Below are 13,726 nucleotides of genomic sequence, written 5' to 3'. Positions count from 1 at the left end.
GTTAAGAGAACCTGCTGCGCCTGTCTGAGACAGCAGCACAAGATTACAGGGCATAGTGTACACACTCACACACTTGTGCACATCTGGAACACATCTGGCTGAAACACGCCCGGCATCAGACCCACTGCTTCCACACACTTCTAACACCTCTCACTGTTACCAGGCCTTCATTCCTCAGCACACGGAGACTGGGTGTCAACCGAGCATAAAACAGTTATCGCTCCATTCCTCACAGCTTTGAAACTATTTCCAACAGCTATTTTAAAATGGTGTGTTATTGTAGTGATATGTGTGCAGTATGTGTGTGTAAGTGTGTGACCAGTGCTTGCGTGTGCAGCTTGGGATCCATGCATGCCATGCCTGCTTTAACTGTATGCATGCCTTTGTGGGATTTTTTTTTGTCTCTGTGTGCACACATGCATCACTGGATTTTTCTGATAGCCAATCATTTTAAATTTGACTATTTTAATGTCATAAAAATGTCCCAAAAATCCAAGTGTTGCCTGTTTCCCCCCCAACAATCTCATTCTGGTCTGTCTTGGAAACCCTTTGAAACAGTATCTAGACCATGCAACCCTCAATCTGACTGCAGGGTCTGAAATGACCACCCACCGAGAACCACACGTCCATAATATATCTTTGGCGTAACTTTTGCCTTCTCTCAAACTTTGTCCCTCCAGCCCACCGTACACTCTCGGAGCACGAGCCAACCAAACCGGAGCAAAACAATGACTCATCAAAAGGGCTGCTGATTGGCTGCCAGCTACACGGCTCCGCACAATGTGGCAGTGTCTGAACTTCCTCTCCTGTTTCTCTGCTGCATAGATGGTTGAAACTTCTAGACTTACTTGAGACTTAATAACGAAATGATCGCAATACAGTGGGGGTGGGCAGGCGTCAAGTTGAATTTTAAATAAAGTGAGTGTGCAAGTTTTGAATGAACACAAGTTTATACACACGAAAGCACCACAAATAAGCAGAGTATATATATATTACAGTTCTTGTGCAATTAAAATTGGATTTCTTAGTTTCATAGTATAATCTAACAAAGGACCTGTTCATGTAAAGTTACTCAAATTATTATAACAAAATTATTATAATAAATTATTATAACAGTCAGTGCTGTGGAAATGGCTGTCAAATTAAGAATTACAGTCTGCTTCCTGGTGTAAATGATGTCACATAAAGCCAAGTTTTAATGAATGCTCTGATTGGCCGACTGTATGCATAGTTAATGAGATGTTTCATGGTTTGTCAAACAATAACGAGCTACTTTCTTGTCCAACTAGCAAATATCCCTACAGTTTTGCTCCCCAAGTTTTGTATCTCACAGTCAAAAACTGAATAAAAAAAACCTCCTTGTGTTAGACATCACTATCAGACTTTTCCTAACTGAGTTAAAATCACAGCACTGGCTCTATAATATAATAATTTGGGCTGGTAGAAATTATTCTTGCAGGTTCTTACGGGCATGTACGCTGACCCGTGCCCAGGTACGGTACGCAGCGTTCACACTAATCAAATGAACTGGGGTTTGGGATCTAGTAAACTTGGATCTGGACCAGAATGAAGGGAACATAATGTGAAAGCCCTCTATTTTCAGACACTGCTGGCAAGATCATCTCTTGTCTAAACAGAGGCAGTAACACGACCATTACTACAGCTTCCTCTTGGCTTCGGGACCTATCTTTGTAGTCCAGCACGCTTATTCTGACTGTACTAAAAAATCTTGATGTGGTCCAAAAAATAAAGATCTCTACCAGATTATCGGGGTTAAGTGCCGTCTCACCTCCAGCACAGGGTTGGACTGCAGCAGGCGGTCTTTGATGGTCTGGACGTGCTCGCTGGCTGGACATGTGACTGCGTAGTACTGCAGGATCTTCTTGGATGCCTCTGTCTTACCGGCTCCGCTCTCCCCAGAGATCAGGATGCACTGGTCCTTCCTCTCTGTTCTCATAGAGCGGTAAGAGTTGTCCGAAACTGCATAGCTGCAGGAACAGAGGGGGGAGAACTGATCAGATTTACGGCCACTAGGAAGCTTGTAAGAGTAATACATTGCTTTGCTTGCATATCTGACCTTTTATCCAAAAAAAAAAAAAAAATTGGTATCATCCAATGCTGCCCATTTCTAATATGATAGATACGATGCAGTGTGGTTAACTACATATTTATTGCAGCAGTCCAAAGGCGTCTACAGGACATCCTTCACTTCAGTCTGCATGTGAGTGTGTATATATATTATTTTTTACTATTATTATTGGTTTCAGTGTGGCATTTTAGTTCAGAAACTTGTCAATAATTCTTGGCAAGTGTCTTAAGTTTTAAAAATTCTCAGGAAACACTTAACGCTGTTTAAATATTTCTGCTATTTAACGGTCCCGTTTAAAGACATTGAGTCATGGCACAATATACTGTCAATTGATAGTTTCAGCACAAAAATAAAGGGAAGGGAATTTGCTCCCTAAGTCAAAGACTAACTGCCACTGAACCAGGCATGGGAATGGAGAGATGAGAAGGCATTAAGTAAACATCAATAAATGTGCTTAATGGCACGGACTAAACTAAATGGAAATCTGTGACCCGAAAAGACAGAAGGTGAGGGTAAAATGGACAGGAAGTAAATCATCAGCCACAAAGATGTTCACACAACTTAGCAGTCATAACTTCTTGGAAAACTCCTCTTTGGAAAGTTTTACGCGAGATAACGACCCATGGTGTATGAACGTGGAAAGACAAATGAAGGCCTCAACACAGGACTGCTATGTATGAATCATAACATCCAGAGCGGAGCAACAGCCTCTATTAGTTCCAGTATCATTTATCAGCTCGGTGCTGCTATCAGTGCTGCTGTGTTGTTTCAGCCCGCTTGGACACGTTACTGAGCACCAGAGTAATAACTGGGCGATAAGGACAGCAGCTTAGCAATAGCTGTGCTGTGTGTGTGTGTGTGTGTTCAGGGGGTGCAGCTGGGGGTCAGGTTGGGGTTAGAGGAATACCCTCTCTCATGAAGTAAGGAATTTTCTTGCGTGGTACCATCATTAGCTTTCCTCTCTTTCCACCTCGCCTCTCCTCTCTTTCCTTCCAGCCCTCCTCTCTCCATGCCAAAGCACATCTTTCTTTCCACTCAGACGGGGAGAAAACATTTGGCTATACACTGAAGTGCTGAAGTGGAGAGAGTGGGGGAAAACACACACACACACACACACACACACACACACACACACACACACACACACACACACACACACACACACACACACACACACACACACACACACCAGAGTGGCCAGAGCAGAGGGAGAGCTAGCAAGAGATTCGGCAATATTTAGCGTGCGCCATTTCGAGCTTCCATAATACACTCGATTGTTTCGTGGCTGAACGATGGGGTCTGAGCGGACCGGGGAAGGGAATTCCCTGGCTGTTACCGTGGCAACCCCTCAAACAAACACTGTGCCATGTGCCGTGACGTTCCGAAAACTCAGGGCGCTCCTCCAACATTTCCACAGGACTCACACACAAACTCAGGCCGTTTAGAAAGCAGGTTCAACAAACATTATGTCATTCTGGGTGAGAACAACTTTGTGTGATTCAATTCAAGATTATGTGTTGGATAAGCATTTTTGATGGTGGTGTGCCCTTCAGTAAATCTCAGTGAAATGTAAATATAAATGTAAATGATGTCATGCTGCATGTGTGCCAGGGTGCACGCTGCTGCAACCTTTTGAAACCTGAGCAAATTAATTTGGTTTATTTTAATAATTAGTTAATTAATTAAAAAAATTGTATCTAAAATCAAATGACAAGACAATAGCCATAAAATTACCACAAAATTACAACAAATTTTTTGGGAAAAAAAAAAGTTTTGAAAGAAAAGTACTGATCATTCTTCATTTTTTTTTTTTTTTTTTGGAAAGGTGAGGAGGGATCCTCATCCACTCCTCCTGTCCAATAGCACTCGTCCCTCCCTCTCTCTTAACTGTGCAGGGGAATGTAATAAAAGTTGATCCCTCTGTAGCCACTCGCTTTCTCTCTATGATGTCAGAGGATGCTGTAATCTGCTGGGGGAAATGGACACTGAAACACAGTCTGTACTTGCTTCAGTAAGTGCAAATTTCGAAATGAGAAACACATTTAACTCCCTCCTCAGCTCTTTCTTTCCTTCCTAGCATTTCTCTGTCATCCATGATCATTCTGGGGACATTTTAAGCTGTGGTGGATGGAAGTGTCAGCTAAAATGCAATGTTAAAGTCGTTATCATGCTGCAGTGGCTATGGTCTGGTTTAGAGGTGAAGGTGTGGGGAGGCCGTGTACTTACAGGTGTGGCGAGACCTCGTAGAAGTTGACCCCGCGATATCGCTCCATGTGGTTCTTGGTGTAGATCTCCAGATCCTTGTATGGGTTCACTGACACCAGCACTGAACCAATGTACGTCTGATGGAGAGGGCAATTTAATGTTATCTATTTAGCTAACACAGATTCTCTAATAACGTGTGTCCAGCTGAGAACAATGGTGTTCGTACTTAAACAAATAGTTGCACAAAAACAATGAGAATGTCAGTGCTCTGTGGTGATAGCTGAGGTGCTATGTGTTACAAGTGAAAACAGTATGAACCTGCTATAGGAAAAGATTCAAAAACCAAAATGTTATGGGTATAAGCTTATGTTCAATGTTTTCTTCACTGGTATGAACATCAGAGAAGGTCAATTACAGCAAAGTGCACTGACAAGTCCATAGCGCTTAGCCAAAGCTACAGGGACAAGAATTGGATTTATTTAGAATCCCCCCACTGCCAAAATCTCTGACCTGTCGGTATAACAAGTTTCCAAAAATGTGAGTCCATGTGACTTTTGTTAACAAGCCATGGTTCACTCGTACTGTAATTGGGCAGTGTGCTGCAAAACAAACCCAATGCAAAAAGGCAACAAAGTCAACTTTTCTTGGACCGAACAGAACAAACTTTAGATTGAATGGCATCGATTATTTGCCTCTACCTGCTTGATCAGTATCTCCACATTAGTAATGACTGTTGATCAAAAATCTCACTGTGTAAATATCCTATGAATGCACCAATAGCCATCCCTACAATATTGTCACAATATAGATACACAGGTTTTCATTTAAAAATAGTGCAATGTTTGATTTTGTCCATATTGTCCAGCACTACAAGACAATCAAACCCACCACCCACAGACAAAACCCACTCACATAGATGAGGTTCTCCTTGAAGCGTTTGCGAAGGTTCTCTATGAAGGCAGCCTCGCTGGTGTGGTTCTCCAGCAGGACAAAGTCCTGGACTCCCACCCGGTCTCTAGCTGTCAGGGCCGACTCCATCATAGCCCGCACCCCGTCACTAGCCACCACCTGGAGGAGAACGAGCAAGAGCAGAGGCGTGATGTAAGTGAATGAACGTAACAACACAACCTACATACAGTACGTATGTAGGTTCAATCAATGGTGCCCTATCCCACAAAGCTATAAAACACATCACACACACACACATCATCATCATCATCATCCATCCCTTTGAGGGAAGAAGGAAATTCGAGGTCAGAGAGAAACATGAGAGAAAAACATGAACCAATGGTGCACCAACAAGCTCAGAGACAAATGACTTGAAAATAACATGGGGGGCAATGAACCACCTTGTTTAATGCTCCACAAACATGATATAGAGAGAAACAGGTACGGGTACAGAAATCAAAGCACAGAAAGTGTAAAATTCAAGCTCTGATGGAGTACAGCCAGCAGGGAGAGTTTCTCACTGAACTGTGATTTCAGGCTCGATGGTGACATAAATTAAATAAAAGTTATTTTGTCTGTCTAGAGCCACTGGTTTGTCTAATATTTTGGTTGTGTTAAATATCAAATACTGGCCAGTGTTATGTGCCTCAGATATCATAGGTATCATACAGTTGTACTGATTAGATTTTTATTGTAAAATTGACCAGTTCTACTCTTATTGCCTATAGGAAGCTCATAGTATGCAATGCAACATTTTCACTGGATTATATATGAAGTATGTAGGAAGATGTGTTATTGTGCTGGACCTCAATGTACAGTTTTATTGTTCCATGGGGTAACAGCCACTTCAGAGGGTTTTCCACCCTGACAACAATAAATATCTGCAGGAAAACACTGACAACAAGTAATTTCTTGGCAGAAAAATGATCAACTTCACTACTTTTTTGATATGGGATATAAGCACAACTAATAACAATCATGAGTTTCCATCCAAAAGCTTATCAGTATTGGCTCAGAAATCCCACAAACCCTAGAATCAACATTTGTTTACATATACTGCCATCTTTGTGGTCACCCAGCTCATCCTGTCCCCCATACACACACACATACAGCTTTTGACCCAAAAAAGAGCACATTCACACCACAGCCAAGAGCTGGTGTCTCAAGTATAACAAAAAACAAGCAGAATGAAACCTCATACTTATAAATGTACTCATACACATAAAACAAAACCCTGTGAGTGGAGTGGAGGTTATTTGTTTGTACAGCGTCCAAACCTTTCTTTAGAGCTCTCCCTCAACAATCTCACCGCCTCTAGAAATAGCAATGGAAGCCCAGAAATTGGGGAGGGAGGGGTTTATCACTTCAACCAAAGTGCAACAGGCACTACCCAAGTACCACATATCTAAAAATACAAAGCACAAATTCAAGATGTGAGGCGAAGTCAAACTGCAAAACTTACATCCTTGAACTCACTGAAGCATTTGTCCAGGAACCCGGTCTCTGCAATGGTGGCTTGAGTTTTACGCAAAAGATTGCGCATGTTATTCAAATCCATCTTTAAGATGCACTGAGTTGACAGAACTGAGACCAACTAGACTGAGGCTGGATCAACAGGTACAGCAGTCGGCACACACACAAAGTACAGCAGGTGTTGTTGTGTTAAGCAGTACAGTGGTTTTCATCCCTTAGGAGACAATAAAGACGAGATGGAGAACGCGAGACAGACAGCATGAGGGAGGGCAGAAGCTATTAATTAGTGCAAGGTGAGGCAGCTCTTTTTGCTGGAGGGAAAACAATGAGGAGGGAGATAGGATGGAAAGAAAAGAGAAAAGGAAGAGAGAGGGAGAGGAGGTGAGAGAAGGAATAGATGGCTGCCAGTTTATGACTCCATTGCCGCTCCATCATGTCATCTAAACTGTTAACTGGAAAGTTAACAATACTCCCTGAAATTCCACACACAGACTCCCTCAACACAACACAGGGCCCATCCGTCCCTCTGTCCTCTGACTGCAGAACAGACACATGCACTCACGACATTATGATAGGATTCAACTGAAAAATATGCTTTAATATAATCTTGGTTTGCCAGCGGAGAGTGTTTTCCTTCTGACACCGGGTGGTCGGCTTCAGTGACTTGTCCCCAAAGTCTGGGGGAACACATGAATAGTTCTCCATCTTTTGGGAATAAAAGTTTTGAGATAATGCGAAGTGACTCACAATTCCAGCATCTTCAATCCAAAAAATACTTCAAAACAGACTTCAAAAGCTCCAATGAACTGACTCTAAAGTTCAATCTACCGACCTCATTTCATTCTTTACCCAACAAGTTCAACATCTTTACCAAGCCCTCACTAAAGAGAAAAGGCAAGTTTTTTTTACTACATTTTTGTGAGTTCCCTCGTATATTTTCCATGACTAGTTTTACAGTAACCTTAGTTGAGTCAGGCATGATGATATCAGTGTGGTCTGTCTGTATTCCACAATACGAGTTCAGGGAAACAGAACTTAAACCACAACAAGTAAGACAAAACCAAAAACATTAGGTAGCATTATTGTACCTATTATATCTGTGCTCTTTAATCAACTGAACCACCCCTGCACTTTACAGCCCTCACGGTGTGTGTACAAGAGCGCGTGTGTCTTTATAGTCTTTCCACAAGATAAACGGCCTGCCCAGAAGGCTGTTGGAGCTGAATCACCTCCCATCTTTATGACCTGATGACTCAAGCTTTCATAGATACCCATCTTTTATATCTCACTTAATCCAAGCCATATTTTGTGTGAGTGTGTGTGTGTGTGTGTGTGTGTGTGTGTGTGTGTGTGTGTGTCCTTACAAGGACAGAACAATGGCACAAATCCAAAGAGGGGGCATTTCAGTATCATCACTTCATAAAAGAGGCCTTTTTACTATTTAAATGTTAAACCTTAAGTTATAATACCCAACTTATTAACATTAGAACAACAATACTATGGGGTGCACATCAATTACAGTGCATGGCCAGACATGAGCTGAGTTGTGGCTAGCAAGGTGAGGCTGGTAGCTAGTAGGGTAACAACAAATCCAGAAATGTTTCATTAATGAACACTTATTCACACAAGCTTGCATTTTTTCTATAAAGTCCAGCACCTGGAAATGCAAAAACAACAGTGAAAGTGTGCAGGGCATATAAGATCAACAGGCCATATTCAATATCAAAGGAACATGGGCAGGACAAAGTTGGCAACATGGGCCACATATGAATATGACATTCAGTCTTTGCACTGTGTGCTTACCAACTGGCTATGAGGCATATTATGGGCTTGGGGTCTATCAGTTATTTTAGGGCCACTTCATCAATAGCAAATGTCCATTTCTGGTGATGGATGGGCCTGGTGCCCCATGGATGACATTGGAAAGCAGAACAGCAAAGGTAAACAAGTATCAGGCCTATTCAAAAACATGGTGACCATCAGCATGTTCTTTCTTTTCCTGCAGATTGGCTGTTTTCTCTGTCTGCTTCCTCAGCATGGATCCATGCCAGTTACCTGTCTGTCTAGAGGCTCTTTCGAGGCAGATAGCTCATCAAGATGAGTGGCGTGTGTTGAAATGGGAACTTGACCAAATGGTAAAAAAACAAAAAGCTGTGTACTGTAGCTTTAAGGGGAAGGGACAGTATGAAGGGCTTGGCAGTGAGTCAGTGTGTGTCCATATGGTCACAAGTATTACACTAATAAAAAAAAAAAGGTCATGTTTATGAGTATATCATCTGTCTTTATGCTTGAGGTGCAGTGTTTCCCCTGGATTTCTTTTAAGATCTGATGGTATGCACCCAAAAAACCCCAACAGACATGGCATGCAGGATGGCTTATTGCCACAGTGGGCTTCAGTCAAATGCCGCAGCTGGTCTGCATACATATGCATTCATATCTGTTTACATATTCCAGATGTATGACAAAGCAGTCACAAGGCACTTATTGATGAAACGCTGTCAATTCCATACCTCCCATTCTACAGCGCCTTAAGCATTCCCTTGACAACTGTTCTGATGCCGTTGTTGTTTCCCACATCTCCCAGGGAAAGCACAGAAACTGCAGCTGTGTTTAAGTGTGTGTGCATTTACATGCAGAGTTGAGTGTGTGTGACTCTCTGGGGCTTCATAAAGCTCGAGTTGCTCTTGTTAGCCGGTCTGTTATGAGGCCACCTGAAAGTTTGGCTGCCAGTCGATGTACACTGATAGCATCTGTAATGTCGGCATATGAAACTCTATACTGCTAGTTTAATAATATGTACTTTGGCATAATATCAAAATTTTAAGACTTGTCCATAGGCATAGCACCAGAGACCTAAAGAAAAATGCCATTGTTCTTATTCTGAATAATTTATTTGATAACTTAATTCTCAAAAATATGTGAGAAAAAAATCTGTAGCTTGTCAGTCAAACGGTGTTTCCAGTGCTATGACATCTTTCATGTACTGTTTTATCATTATTGTGTCAAGGCACTCTGTGACAGAAAGAAAACAAAACCTCAAGAGATTATGGCGCCCAGGAGGAAAGGAACCCCCACTCCCCTCCTCTTCCTCCTTTTCCTCCTCCATACATTAACCTCCTTCTCTCTCGTTTTCATCCCCTCCCTGTTTCTCTTCAACAACACGTCTCTTGCCTTCTCTCTCCATTACTTCATTGTTCCTCAATGTCGCCTTCACAGTTTGGCCTTCCTGCATTCAGCGCCACACATCGGATCCCCACCCGTTCCCTCAATGTAAGACAAACGCGCGCACACATACACAACACATTCACACAGAAAATTCTCACAAACACACCTAGTAATTGCCCCCTGCCTCTTCCTTCATGCAGTCAGGTTTTCCAAATCCTGTGCAGCAAACAAGGCAGCTTAGAGCCACGTTAGTGGGAGGAGAGCTGATGAGGTAAGACTGCCTGCTGGGCCCAGTATCCCTCTACTAGGGCTTTACTGCTTAGAATTTTTGAAGGATAATACCAATACAAATTACAATTATTGATTAGAATTGATCATATAAATATGTAATCAAACAAACTGCATCATATCTATCAGATCAGAGGTGCCAGACTCTGGCTGGACGATATCCGATGTTTAACAAAAGGCCAATAGTGGCCCAATATATCAGTCTCCGCTTATTCAGAATAGGCTGACACAACAAAACATATATTCAGACTAGAATAAAGGTGATCAAAAGCAGATCAAAACAGTTCCTTCAGAACAGTTTGAGAGAAGTAGAGTAGTAACAGTCAGTTAGTCCTTAGAAAAAAAAACAATTTTTTATCCTGCATAGCCAGGAACCAGAGCTGCTCTGTTATCACACTTAGCAAACAGCAGCATTTCTGCATTTTCACATCACCTGAAAAGTTTTGTCTCCAAAGCTCATGGCATTTAAGTACTGATGTACTAGAAGAACAGTTTTGTTTGCTGGTCAGAGTATGGGAGCTGGGTCAGCAATGATCCTGACACACAGATGTTATCCAGATATGGGTAGATATTATCAATTCACCTTTAAATGAGGTAACATGTTGAATCCTGAGTCACAATAAGTCATTTGTATACTTACTCTATATCCCTCTCTCTTTGCCCTATATTCTCTCTCCTTCCCTAAATCCCTCCGTCTGCCCGCTTTCCTTGTCTCAGCTCAAGGACAGACAGCAAGCAGTCAGCTTTAAGAGGAACAGCGAAGAGCAGAGAGAAAGGAAGGGAAAGTGGAGGGATTGGATCATTCAGCTTGACTGTGAACAATAGCAGCTCTTTCCTTGACCTTTACATCGCCCCGGGCTCGCTCACAGAGCTCAGATGTCACAATGTTTCTGTAAACCTCATCTAACCTGCTGTTTTCAGTGCACGGTGCCGTGGACACTGACGGCACGATGAAAGGCTGAGGACGCTATGACATTACAGCCATCTGTAAAACCTGCACAATGCACAGGCAAGAGATAAGACAAGTTTCAAAGAGGTTCTTACTTCACTGGGGATCAGTCCAGGAGTTGGTTATTTCATAGGCTGAGCCTGGTTTCCGTTACTTAACTTTATGTATTAGCCATGAACAAGTACCAATGTAATCTATTACTTTTAAAAAAACATAATTGTCCAAAAAATAATAATTTTTTTTGTATTACAGAGATTCATCACCCTGTGAAAAAATTAAGAAAATTCTGCAGGTTTGCTTTACTTCTGACATTTTAAATGCAGCTCTTGCATGCAATTTTATCCTGAAGTATCTGGTTCTAGTTTCAAGTCTCATGCCTGAGATTAGAAAGATTAGTACATTCATTGATCTGTTTGGTATCTAAAGCCCTGCTTGGAAAGTACTTCCCATCTGGTATGACACAGCCACGTATAACAAGGCCTGCATGTAGTAGCTGGGTCTTCAAAGAGAGAATAAACAAATCAGGCTCCAGAGCATTTAAACTAACTGGAGTCAAATATTTGCTCAAGTACAAAGAAATATGCAAAAACGGCAAGGATGGGACAGGATGTAGCGAGCGCTGTAGAAAAAAAACTGGCTACTGTTTGATAGGATTTGCAAATATTCTGTAACTAAAAACAAATGAGCGTGCAGCGTGTGGTTCTGACGAAAGAATGGTTACCCACTCGCAGAACGCTTTGCCCCTCTCTACATTTTTCCGCTATGAATCAGTTGTCTGGCGCTCATTTCTCCTCCCTACTAATCTGCTCTGCTCCAGCCGGTGAAAAGGAGACATCATGAAGTGAATACTGACTGCGTATCTAGATTCATTTGGGATTCCCACGTGTAGCTTTTGTGAAAGTGTAGAAAGGCCACGGTGATGCCAAGTGTGACAGCAAAAGCCACTCGGTTTTGATGCAGCCACAAGTCAAACCACAGGCCTCGGTACACAGGGAAGTGCACGGTCAGCAGCCATAATGCTTACACATCACAACACAGACCCACATGGTTCCCTATACTAGTCAAGAAGTCACTTTCACTGAGATTTGGCAACATAATAAACAGAGTATAACCTGAGAATGAATCCAGTGTGTGTTTTGCTGAGGGCAGGTGAGCACAGGTGTAATGAGAGGCTCGCTCAAAGCTGATGAATCTATCAACACAGATGCATCTTCCCATCGCACGCTCTCACACCTGCAGGATCCAAAGTGGCGTGTTACCATTTTTGATTACGGTTACCATGGAAACGGCCTCGAGGCTTAGCGCCAAACATGTTCATTTCCATCTGCAGAGAGCGTGGAGAGAGCGGAGCGCTCTGCAAAGCGGTCAGACAGGTGGGACGAGCTGGCTGATACCTCTGCAGGCTGTCTGAATGAGCCTAACCTGCGTGGTAGAAATTCTCTTGTTTTGCGCTCCAACATACCATAACAAACTCCTTGCATATTCTAAAACCTATTTGGCAATTAAGCCTAATTCTGAAAAAAATATCTGTGATTTTTTTTTAAAGGAAATATCAAGATCTGAGGTATTTTCCTTTAGATATTTTTGAGAGATAGAAGGGACTTGTTAATTTGCTCAGAGATACCTCAGTGAGCACCCACCCTGCTGCAGCGTCCCGGGGCAAGTCACTCAATCCCTGAAAGTATGACCATTCAGATTTAATTAGGCACAACTGTAAGCAGGCGTTGAAAAGTATCCTTCTCTAGTCCTGCAGATATAGTAGGAGTACAATTACTGGCATAAAAATCAAGTAAACAAAATATTACCATCCCTGTTATTCAATAAAACTGTCACTGCTATTATCCAAGCAACAAACTAACTGGACAGCAACCAGGCCAACAAAAAACTAATGATATTATGGCTGGATGGGTGTTAACTGCAAGATTTTACAACACATAATAAAAATCCCTGAATTCTTAAATACAAATCGTTGGTTGAAACACCCATCATATAATGTTCTGCTACTGTGGCGAACAACCGTGTTCATTCATAAACCACAGAACTGATAATTTGCTGTGTCAAGCAAACGTTTCCCTGGGTACTATTTTCTGTGGCGGAGGGACTGTTTCACTCTGCCCAATTTCAAGTCATCAAAACACAACAAAGCTGCTGCTTTTAGGAACTTTATTGTGGTAACAGAATACGGCTGTGCAGAAAGTCTCTGAAAGTTCATTTTCATATCTTAGTGGAATGAATGGAAACCAATGGCTGGATAAATGACAGGAAAAATAATATCAGAGTTCTTAAATATGGCTGCTCGCTTTGGGAAAAGATTAGCAGAAATGTGAAGCGTATATATATTTTATAGATAGATTACACTAAACATGCAAAATCACTGGTATGGTCTTTTAAGTAAACAAAAATGACGAATGACAGTAAAAGTGACTGAAAAAGCTGAACTAAGGTGTTGCACCTGTCCATACCGGATAGACAGCTGGGCTAGTTTCACTTTGGTTTCACTCCCGTCAAGAGAGCAGCGACAGCAGGCTCGTAACCACTGAGCTACAGAACTGAAACAAAACAAGTCAACTCCGTTTATAAAGGACAGGAACTTCTGCTTCATTTGGTCC

The 13,726-nt window shown here is 42.0% G+C and overlaps 1 protein-coding gene across 2 annotated transcripts in view; it reads right to left on the bottom strand.

Annotated features, from left to right (window-relative positions):
* LOC115370277 (unconventional myosin-Ic) overlaps positions 1-13,726 on the bottom strand; it is a 75,163-nt gene that overhangs the window by 27,884 nt on the left and 33,553 nt on the right. For both annotated transcript variants that reach the window (XM_030067230.1, XM_030067231.1), the window contains exons 2-4: positions 5,207-5,362; positions 4,316-4,431; positions 1,790-1,988 (exon numbers count right to left, since the gene is read on the bottom strand). In XM_030067230.1, coding sequence (XP_029923090.1) covers positions 1,790-1,988; positions 4,316-4,431; positions 5,207-5,362 — 471 coding nt within the window. The remainder of the gene's footprint in view (positions 1-1,789; positions 1,989-4,315; positions 4,432-5,206; positions 5,363-13,726) is intronic.

Source organism: Myripristis murdjan, chromosome 13 (genome assembly GCF_902150065.1).
Source record: "Myripristis murdjan chromosome 13, fMyrMur1.1, whole genome shotgun sequence".
Lineage (NCBI taxonomy): Eukaryota > Metazoa > Chordata > Actinopteri > Holocentriformes > Holocentridae > Myripristis > Myripristis murdjan.
The sequence above is the reverse complement of the archived record's forward strand: the minus strand, read 5'-3'. Positions and strand labels throughout refer to the sequence as shown.